This window comes from Stigmatopora nigra, chromosome 10, assembly GCF_051989575.1.
Source record: "Stigmatopora nigra isolate UIUO_SnigA chromosome 10, RoL_Snig_1.1, whole genome shotgun sequence".
In the NCBI taxonomy this organism is placed as follows: Eukaryota; Metazoa; Chordata; class Actinopteri; order Syngnathiformes; family Syngnathidae; genus Stigmatopora; species Stigmatopora nigra.
Genome location: NC_135517.1, coordinates 3,822,501 through 3,842,046, shown reverse-complemented (window position 1 = coordinate 3,842,046; position 19,546 = coordinate 3,822,501). Strand labels below are relative to the sequence as shown.

The 19,546-nt window shown below is 41.4% G+C and overlaps 1 protein-coding gene across 3 annotated transcripts; it reads right to left on the bottom strand.

The window, feature by feature from the left end:
- Positions 1-4,278: 4,278 nt before the first annotated feature.
- gpr37l1a (G protein-coupled receptor 37 like 1a) lies at positions 4,279-9,438 on the bottom strand. 3 transcript variants are annotated; one of them, XM_077727329.1, is made up of 5 exons: positions 9,275-9,438; positions 6,972-7,013; positions 6,352-6,767; positions 5,607-5,963; positions 4,279-5,174 (listed from the first exon to the last, which is right to left on the bottom strand). In XM_077727329.1, the coding sequence occupies exons 3-5, from the start codon at positions 6,580-6,582 to the stop codon at positions 4,755-4,757; spliced, it is 1,008 nt and encodes a 335-aa protein (XP_077583455.1). In that variant the 5' UTR covers positions 6,583-6,767; positions 6,972-7,013; positions 9,275-9,438; the 3' UTR covers positions 4,279-4,754. The 3 variants fall into 3 exon arrangements, with proteins under 3 accessions (XP_077583455.1, XP_077583454.1, XP_077583453.1); XM_077727328.1 differs by lacking the exons at positions 6,972-7,013; positions 9,275-9,438 and having other exon boundaries at positions 6,352-6,495; positions 6,556-6,937; XM_077727327.1 differs by lacking the exons at positions 6,972-7,013; positions 9,275-9,438 and having other exon boundaries at positions 6,352-6,937.
- Positions 9,439-19,546: the final 10,108 nt, after the last annotated feature.

The following is a 19,546-nucleotide window of genomic DNA, read 5'->3' as shown; positions in this document are numbered from 1 at the left end:
ATGCCGCGCCAGAGATGGAGGACGTGGGAGGGGAGGGGAAAGGCCACAAAAGGCCCGCCTACACGAGCAATCGCTAAACGGCACCCTGCGATTGGACGGCGGCTCGGCGCGGAGGGAAAAACGCCGTAGGGTGTATTGGTGGGCGTGCTATGCCGCTCGCTACGGCTCCGACCTCCATGAAGTTAGAAAAAAAAAAATAAACAGGGTCGGACGATCGGGGTCGTCAATGGCAGCCTGTGAGTTACCGTGATTTTTTTTTTTTTGCTGCCACCCTCCCACTTCGGATGGATTTGGACGTATATCATCGTTAATAACTGTTACTCATTTAAAAAAATAATACTAAAATAACAAAAAGTACCAAATACAAGAATAAACAATGATAAAAATAAATCTACAATAACAATGAACGATGTAGTGCTAACATTGAGATAACGTGTTTTCACCCCGACAAACAGCATGTGCAAATTAAACGACGTACGTCGGTAAAGTAAGTGAAAATGTGGGTGACTTATCGGCCTTTGGCGTGGGCGCTCGCCCACAAACGCCCAGCAGGCACACGCGAAAAATCGGTTCGCCGGCGCCCCCGGCAGGAAAAACGGTGCTGGCAATGAGGCCGATTTCACTAAATGATGCAGCAGGATGTCTTCAATAAAACACTGACTGGATTTCATATTCACATTTCAAAAGCACTCTAGCATTTTAGTGGATTCACTCCAAAAAATGAGCTCAGGCGTTCAAATGTTTGGCTTCTATTGACACAAATAAAAATAAAATTAAAAAACTAGTTTAATGAAAAGCAATCTAGGATGAAAAAACACCAAAAAACTGCTCTTTTCGGATTATTTTTTTTCAATACAGTGACTGACGTTAAATTACACGATTGCTTTTGGCTAAGAGAGCTTTTCAAAATAAAACGGACATATTTCAGTTTTCTTTGAGGCTTTGGCTTCTTCAATAATTATCTTTTTGTGTATTTTATATTTTAAAAAATCTTTTTTTTTCTGTATTGAATTTTCCGAACACACAGATGTCAATTATTTTTTACTTATTGAGCCCTTCAAAATAAAACGACAGAAATTCCGTCAGTTTCCTTCGAGGCTTTGGCTTCTTCGGTCATTATATTTTTATCATAATTAAAAATGTACATGACACTAAGCAACTGAGGTAAAAAATAATAATAATGCATGAATGAGAACATAAACACTTTTGTTGTATTTATCATTTAACATTTGCAGTTTGCTTGCCTATGGCGTAAATAATGTAGGGACTGTATAAGATTTGACTCTTATGCGCATACATATTTCAAATGAGGGGCCCTCTTTACAGGCAATGTACGAAATGTTTACGAAAATGGAGAATGCCTTTCAAGTGCACGCGCACACACACAAACACACAAACTGTCTGCTAGCGAGATTCCTATGAGTACAGTGCAGCCTGGGGAAGATATCTTCATTTATTTATCAAGATAATGGCATTTTTGTCATATTTTAAAAAGGGACAGGACTACAGTGAATAGCTTTGTTTAAAATCTTACGTTCCACTTTCCATTATTTCGTACCGGGTTAATTTGGACTGCCCTTTTTTGCACTGATTAATGCAAAAAACAACAACATTTTTTACATATTTTTTTTACTCGTACCTCAAATTCCTCACGTTGGGGCACTCGTATGTCAAGGTATTACTGTATACTTTTATATTATTATTCAATAAATATAAATCAACGTTCATTCGCACTTGCCAGTCAAAGCCGATTGGACGCCGAATTGAACTAGCATAAAATTGTAAAATTACTTAATAAAATTGCAAATTATGAATGTGAAATTACTTAGTAAAAATCCAAATTATATTCAGTAAAAAAATGTAATAAATATAACCTTCCCAGCATACAATTTAAACTATTAAACATTTGCAATCAAGTGATACTAAGAAACATATTCAATTTATTTTCTTCTGAAATGGCAGCCAACGAGTCCAATAAATGAAGAAAAAATACATAAAATGGAGCAAGTACTAAGACTGGAATAACTACTATGATATTGCAGTGTAAAACTATGCAGGCATTATTTTCTGTATTATCACCATCCGTAAATGGAAACCAAATTGGGTGTCTAAATTATCGTCGCCATATGCGGGTATCGTGTCGGCTGTGGTAAACAACTAAAAAGTGTTCCAGTGGCAGTCCGGCAGGCCAAATATGGACTGAAGCTAGAGGCCTCCTCCTCTGTAAACACTGAGGCAGAGCAAAGTTGTAAATTGAAATATATTCCGCTTTCAAGAGTTTACGTACCTTTTTTGTCTTGTTTACAGGTCCCAAAACAATGGGCTTAGGTCAGGTCGGTCAAATTGTCAGTTTTTGGTGCTTGAAATATAAGTGATGGCTTTTTTTTTGTTTATGTGCAACACAATAAATTGAGTAACGTAGATTTGCTGCCCTCTGCTGGTAAAATATGTGACACGCTTGTGTATATCATACTTCACTTAATAATTTATCGATTGTATTTTATTTACTCCATTGAATAATAATGAATACATCAAATGTATTAGATTCTACAACAATATTTTGACTACATTTGACATGATGCTCCAGTTTTATGAGAAGTTTACTCAGTAGCTGCCATTGACGGATATCATTTGTCATAAATTTGCATCATATTTATATGATACATCAATTTTCATCAGGAGAAAATATATCACACTGCTCAAATTTCATGCATCAAAACAATATGGACAGAGAAAAGCTTTGTAACACCCACTAATATACATATTTTTTTAAATGCAGCATTTAATACACAATTATTAATAGAATTCATGTTCCTACCTTCAAATTGAAGTAACCATGCAGACTTCAGATCAGTTTCCTTTGCTGTTGGTCCAGAAAGAATGATTTCAACCAGGAAATGATGAAGAATATTGTGTCGAATCTCTGTAAGGGAGCTCCATTAAATAAGCCTCACATCTGCCCAAGAACTAGCTTCATGCTAACGTTCTATTAAACCAGTATATTATAAGTAGCATAGCCATATGCTAATGAAATAGCTGCATCTATTGCCGGTGGAATTAAAAGATAATTTAAACACGCAAATACTTCAGCATAAGACCCAAAACAGGAGCTTCATTGACTGTCTGAAAACGGTTAAAATAACAAAAAAAACACATAGTACGTGAGAACAGCAACACAAACAAATGGTGGAAGAAAACATTTGATTGCTAATTTGGCTCACCTGTTGTCTCTGATATGACGTCATGCTAATGAGTCAAACCGTTAAGCTAATGTGCGAGACTGCTAAGCTAATGCGCAATTTTCCTCAGAAATGTGAGAAGTCTTCATCCGAGGGACATGTTGGTCAAATGAAACACCTGTTGTCAGATTATCTCGTCTTCGATATTTCAGTTGACACCGACATTTGCGTCCATATTTCCCTACTTTCTCAGACATTTTCCCAGCTAATACCTACACTACAGCTAGCACTGAAATCTAGCGGCCGTAGAAGCAGCTGTGGAGGGCGGTCTTTTTTTCTCCTTCGTTTTTCAGTTTACGAAGTGACGTTAAGAAACAGCGCTGTCTACTGAGGAGGAGTAGAACTGCACAGAACCCGGAATCTTTATTAAAGTCACTTGTTTAACAGCTTTCTGTAACAGATGGTGGCAGAGAACACTTTAAATCATACTTCAGACTAAAGTTTGTCACCGTTGACCTCGCTCGAGGGGGTCGTCGGCAGCAAACTTTGTTCTGCCGGTCGTCACGGCGACCGTTCTTCCGTCTTGTCTGGATTATGCCGGATGAACGGCAAAAGGCAGCCGGCTGGTGGGCGTCGCGTTGCCTAGCGACGCCCCGGATTGATATGAGGGGGGGACGACAAAAGCCTTCTTGTTCTGGAGGCCTCTCCCCCCAACCTCCGCTTTTTTGCCCTCTCTTCTCCTTCGGTTGTGAGTCGAGCTCAAAGGAGGCCTCGCCCTGAAACTCGGGGGGCCGCCAGGTGGTTCACAATAGATGGAGAACTTTTCTCATTGTGCTGTCGCTCTTTATATTTGCGCCTTTTCTTCTATCAATTGTCTCGACGGGACCGAGAAAAGTTCTTCAAAATTCGGCTGTTTGCCGTAGTAACGTGAAATTTGGTAGACAGGTTTGTCGGGAGAGGAGATACAAAAAAGTCTTTAAAAGCCTTGCTTGAAAAGGAACAGGAAGTCTGGTACTTTTACTTTGGTCAAAAAGTTGAGATATTTACTTATTTCTTTCAAAATGGAGTCTGGCTTGAAAAATATTGCTGTCACACAATATTTGCATCTTTTCCAGTTCTTTTAATAATATGAAAAAAACATGTATGCTAGGCTAATTCTCATCTCATTTTCTGAACGAGCTTTATCCTCACTAGGGTCACAGGGGGTCCTGGAGCCTATTCCAGTTGAGTTTAGGCCAGAGGCCAGCCAATCACAGGGTACAAGGAGACAAACAACCATTGATCCATGCCTAGAACGATTTAGAGCACTGGTGTCAAAGTGGCGGCCCGGGGGCCAAATCTGGTCCGCTGCATCAATTTATGAGTGCTGAATTTCTGTTTTAGGATCAAATTCAAATGAAGTGAGAATATGAATGAATGAACAGTTGTGCATCATGATAGCTATTATTTTTATAAATGTAAATTTAAACATCACAGGGTTAAAAAACTCTAAAAACTTGCATTTCTAAAACGTCCAATCACAAGCCCCGATGGGGCGTTACGAGTCGTAAACAACATCGAAAGCGTCACCTGACCTCAGCACGGTGTTCCGATGGCTGGCGATGCGTGGCGGTCGACGTCCTTCTTGGGAGACGGTGTCAGCGAGGGTGGCGTCGAGGGCGGGGGGCGGGGCCGACATTCGTGGCGGCAGCAACAACAGCAGCCCAGGAAGGCCCGCCCCAGTCGGCGGCACGAACACAGCAGCAAGACGGGCGTGGCGGCGCAACGGGCGAACAGGAAGAAATGCCCTGCCAGGCTCGCTGATGTTGCCGTCGGCACGTACGCCGCCGCCAGGCCGCAGGCGCTGCCCGCGACGCCGCATGCCACGTACAACGCGGTCAGCCACGCCAAGGTGGAGCGGAGCCGCGGGTCGCGAGGGCAACGTTGTTTCTCCTTCTTCGTCGTCGACGGGCAGGAGGCGGAGCCAACGGCCTCCGCGGGTCGGGTCGCTGCCACCTGTGGGCGAAATCACTATTGCACTGATCCACAATCATATTCGTTCTTTTGCCAATTACCTTAAATATTTTTAGAACTAAAAACTGAAAAAATGATTAAAAAATGTCAATTATTGATTTAAAAAGGGTAAAATCAGGATATTTAATATACATCTATACTCTTCATTTGAATTTGACCCTAAAACAGAAAGTCGGCACTCATCATTAACTTTCTCGGGCCACACAAAATGATGCGGCGGGCCAGATTTGGCCCCCGGGCCGCCACTTTGACCCAAAACTAACAGTTAGTTAACGTTTTGGGGCAAAAAAAATGAACTAGTCCGTCCCACATGAGATCTAGTTGGCCAATCAAACTGAGTTTGACACTCTGAGCTAAACCAATCAGGATCAGGATACAGATGATTAACGAACATAATGATTTTTATATATTTACCCGTCTGGCGAGAAGGTCACAGCCCAGTGTGAAGAGTAGCGGCAGGCAGACGTAGCAGCCCAAGATCCACCAAGGCCGAGCCTCACCATAGGTCAGTAGTAGCGAGTAGACGGGGTCAGGCAGGTGCTCGGACGGTCGGGGTTCGCACACGTCCGCCGCCGCCGTGGTCGTCGTGGCCGCCTGCCGCCGCAGCCGCCAAAGCGGCAGCTCTGGGGCGCCCAGCGTCAGTGAGCCCAGCCAGACCACGGCCATCTTGGACAGAATAGGGCGGCAGGGCTCGGGGGTGGGGCCAGGTGCCCGGAGGCGGTCCATGCTCAGGGCGCAGAGGCTGAAGGTGGCCACGCCCAACGACGTCACCTGGAAAGGAAAGAAACCGTCGTGTGGGTTGAGAAGGGACGTCTCCATCATAAATTGATTTTTGAACTAAAAACACAGGGAAAAAATGATTAAAAAATAAAAAAAATTGATTTAATGGGGGAAAATCAGGAAATTTAATATAAATCTATACTATTTATTTGAATTTGATCCTAAAACAGAAAGTCGGCACTCATGATTTACTTTTTTGGGCCGACCAAAATGATGTGGGGGGCCAGATTTGGCCCTTGGACCGCCACTTTGACACCTGTGGGCTAAAGTATATACTTGAATACTTACAATTGTTAATGTTTTAAAAAGAGTGACGTTTGTTCAAGAAAGAGATACAGTATATAAAAATGAATGAATTCAGTCTATTTTTCTGGCTTACCTCCAGGTAGGGCACCAGACGGCAAGAAGTCTCCCCCAGCAGTCGCCTGGAAGTCAGCTCGTGGAAGACGACGACCGGCAGACAAAAGAAAAGCACCCCGAAATCCAGCAGCGCCATGCCGGCCAGCGTGCAGTTCCAGGTGCTCTGCAGGTACACGTTGTGCCACACGGTGCACATAAGTGCCAGGTTGCCCACCATACCCACCGAAAAGAGGACCAAAGCGAGTGGCATCAGGGCGTAAGCCCGGGGTGAGGCTTCCCCGAGTGGCCAAGGCCACCCAGCGGGCGTCGATGAGGAATTCGCTCGGAGCCCGGCGGTGGTTAAGTCTCCGCCCGGGTCCTCGTCTACTCCTGGCCGGCCGGGGTGAGCCTCGCCCGGGGTGGATGGTGGAGGGAGTCGGACGGGGCTCCGGAGGTCTGCCGACCCGACCAAAAGAAGCGAAAGGAAGAAGAAGTAAAAAACGTTCATCTTTGTATATGTCCTTGTCTAAATTTGGACTTTAAAAAAGTAATAAATCGGATAACATCCAAAAAAATGATACGTCCTATTCGGCGTGGGTGCAAAAAGTTATGAATGTGAGCGTCATCTGACGGTCATTTGAAGGGAGAGTGCGCACTTACCACGCTTCCGGGTACTTTTTCACAAAATAAAAGGGCGAAATCCTGCACAGGAAGTAGAAAGATTGTCTTTTAGTTGGATATGATTTCTCTAACCACCAGGGGGCAGTGTATACATTTGGGAGTTAGCTACGAATGGTACAGAGATTTTCTGACATGGGAATAAATGCAACAAATTATTATTCATTCGTTCATTTTTGATTGGCTGGTAACCAATTCAGGGTGTGGCCTTACTGCTGCCTGTAGTTGGCTGAGATAAGCTCCAGTACCCCCAGCCACCTATATGACATCCTCATAAAGGTATGTCATCAGGAGGAAGTGACCCAATATCAACAGGAAGTGGCCCAAAATTGACAAGTGACCCGATATCAACAGGAAGTGGCGCAAAATTAACAAGAAGTGACCCAATATCAACAAGAGACGTGAAATCGACAGGAAGCGACTAGCTAGTGGCTTATAACAACAGGAAGTGACCCAAAATCAACAAGAGGTGACCTTTGACCCTTTATCAACAAGTACGACCTCAGGCTAAAATCAACGTTCAAGCTCTAAATTTTCAAAAGTCAACATCATTAACCTCACCTTCTTTTTGATTGGGGGCATGGCTAATGAGTTAGCTAGCTAATTGGCAATTCGTATCATGCCATGACTCCATTTTGACTGGCATTAGCCAGAAGGAACGCAGGCAGGCGTATGTGATGCAAATGAAAATGGCATCGGTCTCATTTTGCCGCATTATACATTCATGTGGGCTTCATGCATGATTGATGGTTTATCCCGTCGCATTTAGCGCCTCGTTTGTGTTTCACGTTCACGACTCTACCTGAGCGCTCGCCGTTGAATAATACAAGGCGCCATCGATGTGACGGGACGTGACGGGTCGCCGGGGCCTCGTCGATTATTTTCACAAAAAGTTATTCTTTTAAACGCATCTCATTTTCTGAACCACGCAGGACATGCAAACTCCACACAGGTGGTTCAACCTGGATTTGAACCCAAGTCCTCCACCGTGAGGCCGATGTGGAATCCACTTACCCAACGGGCCACCATTCTTTTAAACATTTAAATTAAAATAAATACATTAGCACACTTAATTTTTTCAAATCTTTATCTATTTCAAATTTGGTTCCAATATTTTCACAATCTTAATTGCAAATATTTGATCATTATTATTATTTTAAAAAAATAATGAGGGTAAATTTGGTAAATAGTCCCATTTAAAAACTATATATTTTCATTATATATATTTTAAATGATGTATATACTAATTTAAAAAAAACTATTTATTAATATATTCTGAAAAAAGGATTGTTTTTCGGCATTTCAGAGCATCTTTTCAAACGCTTTGTGTTTGTTGTGCACTCGTTAGTCAACAGGGGGCGGTACTGCACCGTAAAGCAACGTCTTCCAGTCCTGCCACATGACAGACGTCCGTGAAATTGGACTTTTGAACCCCCTGGGAGGACACTCAATGAAATCAGTGGTTGCCATTGACGACTAGCATCGCTATACCACAAAATATTTCACAATTTATACAATATATCATCATATTCTTCTTCTTAACTCTCTGTCCTTTATATTTTCATATTAGCAATCTCACCATTGGGAATATTACATTGAATCACTTGAATGCATTTGTTCCTGACCTTTGACCTCATAACCCCAACATGTAATTATGTCTTCCATTTCATATTTTAAAAATTTGCAGTGGGATCAAATTCTCTTCCTGACCTTAATGACCTTTGACCTAATTCCCAGAAAGTACCAGAATTTTTCCCTAACTGGCTCCTCCCACAATTCCTAAAACTGCAAAATTCAGGTGAGGCAAAACACCCGTATTTTTTTCTTCCGTTATCCCTTTGGCGCCCCGCTTTGTTTCCCGCAATCGCATAGAAAGCGTCGCAAAGCCTCGGCCACATCAAAGGCGGCTTTTTTGGGGGTTCTAGCGCCCGCCGGATTGGGGCCGACGCGTTTTTTCCCGGGTCGCCTTCGGCACGGATGTTTTTTCATTTGTGACGAACACCTGCGACTAACGAGCGCGCAGCTGACGCTAATCACCTCGGCATTTAATACTCTGCGTGCGTTCGCACGGGTGTTGCAATCAAGATATTTGCATTCGCACTGTTAAAAATCCCTCTTTTTTTATTTGACACAAAAAACGTCTTAAATTTCACCAAAATTACACTTAGGAATGTCCCAATAATGTAGAGGTAGTGACACAAAAACAAAGGAAAGCAAATTTAGAATATTCCTAAATTAGCAGGAAATGAAAAAGTGACCAAAAAATCAACAGGAAATGATCTTACCTGAGCAGGACGTAGGAAGTGGCCCCAATGCCACCAAAATGTAGAGGAAGTGACCCTTAAAAATCCCAAAATGTAGAGGAAGTGACATAAATTCAACAAGAAGCGACCCAAAAGACACAATATGTAGAGGAAAGGACACAAATTCACCAGGAAGTGACTCCTAAAACCCCAAAATGTAGAGGAAGTGACATATATTCAACAGGAAGTGATCCCTAAAGGCCCAACATTAACAGGAATTAACCAACAAAGAAGAAGTAACATGAAAATACCTTTAAATCAGTTGAAAATGATGAAAACTGTATTGGAGGTGAACCATTAGTACCCTAAAATTAAAAAAAAGGGACAATAGATCATCTGATTGTGTTTTTATCCACATTGTATGAACCTAAAATGTGATTTCTACATAAAAATGTGAAAATAATGGAGAGAAAAAAATCCACTTGAGACCTGACGTCACCAAATCACATTGTGAGTCACATAAGGTCACAAATTGACCAAAAAGTGTCCATTTTTTTCTTTTAGCTTCAATCATAAGAACACCTTTTCATAAACTTGGAGCAAACCAGAACCCCAAATAAATTTTCCTTCTCCCTTGAGCGCCTTCAATTCAACAAGTGGCCGCCATCCCAACTTTTTCAAACATTCGTCGTCAAGTCCCAACGGCAAAAGCTAGCGAGTGCGTTTTCCGCGGCTTTTCCTCGGAGAACAATAGGTTTTCCTTCCCCTGGGCATCCCAGCGAGTCTTTGTAGCCCCAGCCAGCGGCACGTACATGAAGGTGACCGTCTCCCAGGACTGGCGGAAACAGCGGCGGAATGGAGATGAGCTTGTAAGCGCCGTGGGCCGAGCCCAACCCAGCCCAGCCGCGGTGGCGGCGGCTCCTCCGGGCTTTTCCGCTTTGTTGTTTCGCGTAAAACGTCGTGTCGGATGATTAAAGTGCCAAACCTGCGGCGGGACTTTCCCGCGAGACCTCGGACGCCGGCACAGGCGGGCCTGCTGGCAGGCCGGTGGGGGGCGGGGCTTCCAGGCTAAGGAGCGCCGTCTGATGTCGCTTTTAAAAGGATTATTGTTGCCTTTTCTCAGTCTGAATCATAACAACCTTTTCAATATTTATATGATGTATTGAGAAGGTGTCCTGTGATTTTTTTGGAACAAATAACCGGAAGCAGACATAAGGGATTCTGGGTAAAAAAGGGGGAGGATTCAATGTTTTGCGTTAGCGTGCCGTTAAAATGCTAGCGCATCGTCTGAGGGTCATGCCACTTTCGATCAAAATGGCTGACTTCTTGTGGGTTTGAGGATATGGATTCTTGAGACTTTTTTGTGGGTCTGATCATGATGGACATGTCCTCCAAATTTCATTTTGCTGAGGGGAACTGGTTTTGGGGGCTGAATTTTTTTGTAAAAATATGCATGGGCACAACAGTGGTGACTGGGCCTGGAATCTGAGTTTTGAACCAAAATGGACGACTTCCTGTGGGTTTTCAGATATGGATTCTTGAGGCTTTTTTGTGGGTCTGCCCATCATGGACATGTCCCCCAAATTTCATGTTGCTGAGGGGAACTGGTTTCAGGGGCTGAATTTTTTTGTGATTTTTTTGCTCACAACTGAGCCAATCAGTGCTGAAATATGAGTTTTAAACCAAAATGGCTGCCTTTTCAGATATACCTTCTAGAGACTTTTTCGTGGGTCTACTCATGATGGACACGCCCTCCAAATTTCATGTTGCTGAGGCAAACCTGTTTTGGGGGCAGAATATTTTCCTTTAGAAATACAGTTAGGCAGAACTGAGTCAAATAACCTTCTTGAGCCAAAATGGCCGACTTACCCTTTCTGTCATAGCTTCTTTAGAATGATTCATTTATCTACACACAACAAAGATTTAAATGGCACTTTTCACTTCCATTTAGTGTAAAATGGCGGTATTTTTTTACGTCTGGCGCTTGTAGCAAAAGTTTATGTTGATAAACGTCCTATTTTTTGACTTTCTGGCCAAAGTTTGAACCCTTGAGAAAACTTGAAAAGTGTGTGCGTGAAGTGACTGAAGAAGGATTTAATGATAGATAGCAAAGTTGCACACATAAACGCATCCCCTGCCGAGCCATGTCTTCTCGCTCGGATTCCTTGGCTGAATGGACACACACACGCACACCCGCACACACACACCCGCACACAACCGTACACACCCGCACATACCCACGCGCACACACACCCACGGAGATCTCATCATCTGGGAGGTGGAATCCCCACAATCCTCGCGGCCCCCCTCAAACTTCCATTTGAGGAAATAAATGTCGGAGCTAAACGGCAAAGATGGCGGGGTGTCATATTTTTTTCCATTTCTATACACTTGGAGTGGAATATTTAAGGCTGGCACTATTAGAGTTGTCAAAAATATCGATTTTGGAAAATGTGAGCTTACATATGTTAGCAAAACAAAAGAATATTTGTGTTCTTTTTTATTTCTGAAAATCTCGATTAAAGATTGAGGACTAGAGAAATTGTTTTCCTATTTGTTACAAATTTTAGATATATAAAACATAAAGAAAATATTTGTATGATTTTGGGTGTATTTATTTGTTTTAAATTGTGATAAATAATTTAAATAATTGTGTTTTCATTTTCTGAAATTTGAAAACAAAATAGTAGGTTAAAAAAATATTTAAAAAATAACAAAAGTACTGATTGTACTTACCGTTTTGGTTTTTAAATAAAGCTATACATTTCAAAATCATACGTAAAATGACTTTTATACCTTTTTATCTTTAAAAACTATTTTAAAAATTAACAAAAATACTTTAATTATTTACTTTTAGTGTTTTCCTAATAAAAATACAAGAAAAAGTATTAATTTTAACCATTTTTTTCCATTTTTAATCATAGCTTTACATAAATAAAAGCTTAAAATGACATTTTTTCCAATTTTCATCAAAACAAAATGTAAACAAACAATATTAAGCTAATAAACAAACAATAGGATACAATTAACTATTATGAGATTCAAAAATAGTTTGATTTGAACAATTTGGAAGCCTCAAAATATTTAGCGACTTGCTAATCGACTAGCAGTCGTTGCTAGCAATCCAAATAAATTGGACGTCTATCAACGTCCATGGCAGCCATTTATCTCACTTTTCACTTACGTAGTTTTTTACCCAAATTAGATTTTGGTGTCACACCGCAGTGCGGAGGATTTTTTTTTCTAGGCTAGGGCGGAAGTCACGGGAGGGGGGGGAGCTAGCGTCCCCTGGCGTGGAATTATTAATAAAGTCCCCCCTCTGCTAATCAAGAGCTTAATTAGCTCATTTCCACGCATCTAATTATTTCAATGGGTTACATTCAATTTGCTGGCAGTCGAGGCTTGGAAAAAAGGAAGAGTGTGAGGGATAATAAACGTGTTTTGGAGTCATCGGCGCTAACGATGCGGCTAAATGGACGGCTTAATTGATGGCAGCTTGTTATGATGACGAAGAAAACAATTCTACTGGCAGGAAATGTTTTTTGGGCTACTTTTGCCAAAGTTTTGAGCACTTGAGAGCGTCATTAGGCTGTCCGTCAAATGTTTGTGGAAATATAGTAAAAGTAAAGGGATGTTTTCAGTTCTGGGGCGGCCATTTTGGCTCTTCTTAAGAACCATAACAAATAAAAACATGTTTACAAGGCAAGTATTTACAAGGCCCAACTGCGTATTCAACTTACAACTTATAAAAACACATTTGTGGGGCTTAAAATTGAGCCATTTTAAGTTATAAAGGGAGAAAAAATACATATTTTTGGCAAATCGGGGGCTGCCATTTTGGATTTTCCAATGCCTGTGTATTCAACTTGGTTACTACATTATGGGACTTCAATAAATGGATTTTATGTTATATAGAAAATACTTTTTGGTTGATACTAACCGTATATTTTCTGTTATGTCTTTAGTACTAAAATACTCATTAGATAGAACTTTATATTCAAATGTAATGTATTTATGGGGCTTAAAATGTCAGCTTTTCAGGTTTTTGAGGAAAATTTTTTATTTACGTCTTGAATTTCTGGGCTGCCATTTTGGAATTTCTCTAAAATCGGTGCTATTGACATTTGCTCGGCGAAAAATAATCATATTATATTTATAATTATTATTATCGACTCCAGCACCCCCTGTGAGGAATAGGAATGAATGAATTATCATTATGAAGTTTTCAGAGTGACATTTGGCTAGTTTGTAGCTTATCTTGTTTTTTTCCAGGGTTTTGTAAATAATTTTAGGTCTTTTTGGGCCTTTTTAATTGGACACTTTTATTTGTTGCATGTTTCCATTTTCATATTTTGGTGTCCATGTATTTTGCCTCTTTTTCTCCGTTTTGTTTTTCCTGTTAGCTGGTAACAGTTGTTTCAGTGGGTGTCAAGTGGGAGCGCTTTAATGAGGCAAAACGTTTTATTAGTGGAAAAATCCAACACAGGCTTTGACCCCCGAGGTCTTTTCTTTTTTTTTTTCTATTTTGACGGCACGTGCGTGATTCGTTCTTAATGAGAAAGCAGCGAGCGGGAAAATCAGCTCATCTCCCACCTGCCAAAAGGCAACTACGTGAAAGAAAAACATTTTTATTTCCCCCGCTTTGCCTTTTTTTTATAGATATGGCACATTTACACTTTTATCTATTATTGTAATTGAGCATTTTGTTGTCAAAATGTGAACAATGTTCATTTGCCTCCAGTTTGCTTGCGTCAAATGGACTAAATTGGAAATGTTGCCCCTACCAACATGGCCGCCATTAGCGATGCTACTTGTCCAATCCATTTTGACTGGGAAGGGCGGATCCATTTTAATTGGATGCCAAGTCTCCCACTTGAAATGGATTGGACGTTTTCTCAAAATAAACTTAATTAAAATAGCCAACGGAAAGCATTAAAGGGCGGCCATCTTGGTAAGGGGCCACCTTCACATCAAACTCATTTTAATGTGTCTCATCTGAGCTATGGGGTTCTGGGTTCAAATCCAGGTGGGTCCACCTGTGTGGAGTTTGCATGTTCTCCCTGGGTTTGGGTGGGTTTTCCCCGGGTACTCCGGTTTCCTCCCACATTCCAAAAACATGCATGCTAAGCTAATTGCATGCTAATTTGCCTCTAGGTATGAGTGTGAATGGTTGTCCTTACATCTTCTTGTGGCCTGTGATTGGCTGGCCATCGATTCAGGGTGTCCCCGCCAGCTGGGATAGGCTCCAGCACCCCCCGCGACCCTAGTGAGGATAAAGCAGTTCAGAAAATGAATGATATATGTTTCAATAGACAGTAGATGCATTGAAAATAGTTGAAGTGGCAAAACGGCTTTAGGGCGGCCATCTTGGTAGGGGCGATGTTCCCATTAATATCAAGTTGATATATATTTTTTTCTATTGAGTCGGAATTAGCATCCTCATTGTTTGCCATTGACGGCGCCAGGCGTTTCGATCCATTTTGGGGCGAGGCTTTTTTTTTCTCAGTCTCGGCCGGAACGCTTTCCAAAGTAGCCGTGAAATCTCGGCGCTTATGCCAAGGGATCAAGAAAGCGGCTTCATTCCGCAGCTCAGCCAGAAAAGAGAGAGAGCGCAAGAGAGCGAGAAAAAAGAAACCATTCGCTCGGTTCCGCCGATTAGATTCCGACAGATGTGAACAATCACAGTGAGCAAACGCGGGAAATGCCAGCGCTTGTTTTTTTTTTTTTTTTGCTTTGCCGGTGGTGTCAATTTGCGAAAGGAACAGGCGAGCAACAACAGACGGTTTATGGAGGCTAATGCTAATGCTACATTTCCAAATGTTTTGCTAACCTTATTTGAATGAGATTTGGCGTGGCGGCCATGTTGGTAGGGGCAACATTTCCAATCTAATCCATTTGAGCGAATTTGTTTTTTTTTTTTTTGGTTATTGTTATGTGTAGTACTATTAATTTGTTATATATTATAACATTATTTATGTTTTTGCTTTTATCATTTTTTTTCTATTGTACACTTTTGATAGTTTCATTCTTTAAATTTTTTTTGCAGGCTCAAAACAATATATTGGCAACTATGATTGTCAAATTAGATTTTTGCTTTTATTTTGAAATGGTTTTTAGTTGTTTTCCTGTTTATAAGAGTGAAAAAAATTCTGTTTGATTTTTTAAAATCATTTAATGTATTCTTTAAATCGCTTAATTGTGGGCTTCATTTTTATGTTATTGTGAAACCATGCTTTTATTTTGGAAGGCCAATGTTGTGCTGTCTTCCTACATTAAATATTTTATTTTTTTTAATTCAAGTCAACTATATATTTATACTTTATAGTACTTAATTCTTCTTTGTCTTATTTTAATCGCAGTCATGATTTGTTTGGTGAACTTTATTATGTTTAATTTTGGCTTTCCGCTTTGTTTTCTTCGTGACATTTCAAACAATAATCGGCGCTTTGAGAGTCAGCAAAAAAAACAAAACACGCGACTCGCCGTTGCGTCGCCTGCCGTCTTTGGGATTATTGTAATGGAGGCCGGCGAGGGGGCTCTTTAGCCCCGCCCCTTCCCAACGGAGGCCACGGAGAAAGTTAATCCGGGAATAAAAGGCAGCCAGTAATCTTCAATTGTCCGACTAAAAGCGGCTAATTGATGTCGCCGACCGGTCTGCGCCGCGAGCGGTCGCCGCCAAATGCCAAACAAATAGGACATGCTTTGTATTTTAATTCACACTTTTAGGATCATTTTCGGCCATTGACGACCAGAGGTGTCCAATCAGTTTGAATTGGGAAGGTTGGGCACCATTGAAATGATTTCAATGAAGTTCCCATAGACGGCTATAGGCGTCCAATCAAGGTAGGGGATTTTATGCGAGGTCGGGTTGGATTTCAGGTCGGGTCGAGATGAGCCACTAATGGCGTAATCCCTTTTGTCTGTTGCTAATCCCTGAATTCCCTGCTGCGTTTAAAAGTGCGTGCTTTTATTTAAACATCTGGTAGCCATTTTTTTTAAGTTGTTTGGACTTTTGCGTCTGATTTTTAATCTTCTTTTTGAGGTCTGATTTCGTCTTGCATTGTTTTGTTATTTGAATGTTTTCTTTTTTAGTGAATATAATCAAAGTGGGTTTATGCTAAATTAAGAATTGTTATTTTTTGTATTTCGTGTGAATGGATTTACTTGTTTTATTTGATAGTTGTATGAATTTGTATTGTATTTCCATGTTATTTGTATTTTTTTGAATTGATTTATTATTGAATTAGCTATTGAGATACATAGTACTATTTTTTTAAAAATTTAAAGTGATTTATTGTTAAGTTAGCTATTTGGATACACTATTATTTTTTATTTATTTTTAAATGGATTTATTATTATATTAGCTATTTGGATACATAGTATTATTTAGTTATTTTATTATTTTTTATTTCTTTTTTTAAATGATTTATTTGCTTTTTGGGGGCTTCTGTGAACATTTTTTTCCCTTTTTACCCAACAAAATTCCACTGGAGGAATTTGCCGAGCGGTCGAAGGACTTTCGACTTGGAAATGCATCAAAAGATGGCTTCTTGTTGGGCAACAATCCCCGCGTGGCGCTAGCTTAGCTTAGCCGCCAACTCCTAAGTCCAAAAGGGCCGACGGCGAGCTTTGTTTATTTACATCTGGTCCGAAAAGCGGCTAAAAAGGCGCTTAAGAGCTTCAACGCTAAGCCGCCGCCACCGCAGGCCGCCGCTAATGTCGCCGCTAAGTCCGGCGCCTGGCTCTGGCCCCGAAATCTACGCCGACATGAGGTGCCTTCCAGGGTTTTGCCCCGATAGGCCCTGCTACTTCAAACAGATAGGGCATGCCTCCACCAAGATGGCCACCACCAAATTATCAATATATTTCTTTGCTTTGCACGCGAAATCAACATTGCGATGCCTCGACATTGATCAAATAATTGCTTGAGATATCATTTGAATAAACTACATTTTTAATTGGATAGGAACAGTGCCTCCACCAAGATGGCCACCACCAAAATGTCTAAATTTTTCTTTGCTTTGCCTCCACAATCAACATTGTGACCCATCAACATTAATTAAAAAAATTGGTTGATAAACACGCTAGTCATTCACCTGCCCCTACCAAGATGGCCGCCACCAAAATGTCACCAAAATGTTTGCACGCACAATCAATGTTGCAACGCCTCAACATTGATCAAATTATCAGTTCAGAAACACACGAGTCATTCACTTGCATAACCAACGGCTTCACTTAGCTAGAAAACCTGCCCCCACCAAGATGGCTGCCACAAAAATATCAATACTTGTCTTTAATTAGCCCGCACAATCAACATTGCGACGCCTCCACATGATCAAATAATGAGTTTTACCCATTTACTTGGATAACCAATACATTCAAATGGATAGGAACGTTGCCCCCACCAATATGGCCACCCACCAAAATATCAAGATTAGTTCGCAGAGAGCTTTGCTTTGGCCGTACAATCAACATTGCGAATTTGAAGCAAGGCTCACGCTCGAGAGCGTCTGGCTGTGTCGGCACAGGACGGCAGGACGGTAGAGGAGGTAGAGAAGGTAGAGGAGAGAAGGAAAAGGAAAAGCTTGCCTTTATCAGGTGATTGCAGCCGCTGCAAAGGCGGCTGCCATAAATACACCTTGACGGCGAGCTCCCGCGTACCGCCAAACCCGATTAAACGGGAGAATGAGCGCCGGCTAGATTAGCGATTAGCGTCTTCATCAGCACCAAACCCCCCCCATGATGATGATGATGATGATGATGATGGACTGCCAGATATATTTTTCTTGCCTTCTTACGTTTTTGTTTTTATGGCCAATCGCATTATTCACATGCCAGAAAAAAACAATAGAATAAAAAAGTGGGCAAAAATACATAGGAAATGATGTAAGAGTTATCCGAAATCAACAGGAAGTGGCCCAAAAAATCTCCAAAATGAAAAGTGGTGATAACAACAGAAAATGCCCCAAAAATACACATGACCCAGAAGCTAGCCAAAATGGACAGAAAGTGACTCTGGAATGGCCCAAAATGGACAGGAAGTGACTCTGAAATGGCCCAAAATGTACAGGAAGTGACTCCAGATGTGGCCCAAAATGACAAAGGAAGTAATTCCGGAATGGCCCAAAATGGACAGAAAAATGACTTCGGAATGGTCCAAAATAGAAAGAAAGTGACTTCGGAATGGCCCAAAATTGACAGGAAGTGACTCTTGAATGGCCCAAATTTGACAGGAAGTGACCTGTAACTTGGTGCCTTTCTTTCTTTCTCTTTATATGCAATTATTCCTTCTTTTCTCCTTCTCCACATTTGATACTTTCCTTTTTTCCCCTTCCTATTTTATTCTTTCCCTTTTTTTTCTCTTCTCGTTTCCCGCGGGCAAAAAGCTCTTTATTCTTTTGTCGTTTTGCGTTCCCAAAAGGCGCCGCGATCGTTTGTTTCCCGTCCGCGGGCTAGCGGCTAAATGGCGTCGTGGCTTTAATTCAATTAGCGGCTAATTGACACTTTAAACGTTTCTCATTTCAATGAGCCGCCAGTGGCGCTGATTACATCTCGGCCGGGGGGAGGAGAAGAAGGGGGAGGGGTCATTGGGGCCAGGGGGCGGGGCCTGTGGGGGGCACTCTCAATCTATCAACTTCTCTCTTGCTAAACTGGTACAAAATCTCGGGGGAAGAACTTTGAAAAACTTGGCCCCTGAAGCCTGCTCAATGTAGAAATGTGAAATTTGGTAGATGTAATTATCGTGAGTAGAAGTAACAAAAAGTCTCAAGAACCCATGGCCAAAAAGACACAGGAAGACGGCCATTTTGGTTAGATGTAACATTTTCTGCTTCGTTTTTGGTGTCTTCGCCATATTGAATGGTTTTGGAAAATTCAGCCCCTGAAGCCCGTGCGACGTAGAAACGTGAAATTTGGTAGGGATGTTCGTGGCAGGTAGAGGGACAAAAAAGTCTCAAGAACCCATGGCCAAAAAGACATAGGAAGACGGCCATTTTGGTTAGAGTAGACATTTTCTCCGTCATTTGCAGGCATCTTCGCAATTTTTGAAGGTTTTGGAAAATTCAGCCCCTGAAGCTTGTGCGACGTAGAAACATGAAATTTGGTAGGCATGTTTGTGGCAGGTAGAGGAACAAAAAAGTCTCAAGAAAGCATGGCCAAAAAGACACAGGAAGACGGCCATTTTGGTTAAAGCAGAAATTTTAGGCAGGATTTCAGCCATCTTCGCCACATTGAAAACACTTTTTGAAAATTAAGCCCCTGAATCCCGTGCGACGTTCAAACTTGAAATCTGGTAGACATGTTCGTCGTGAGTAA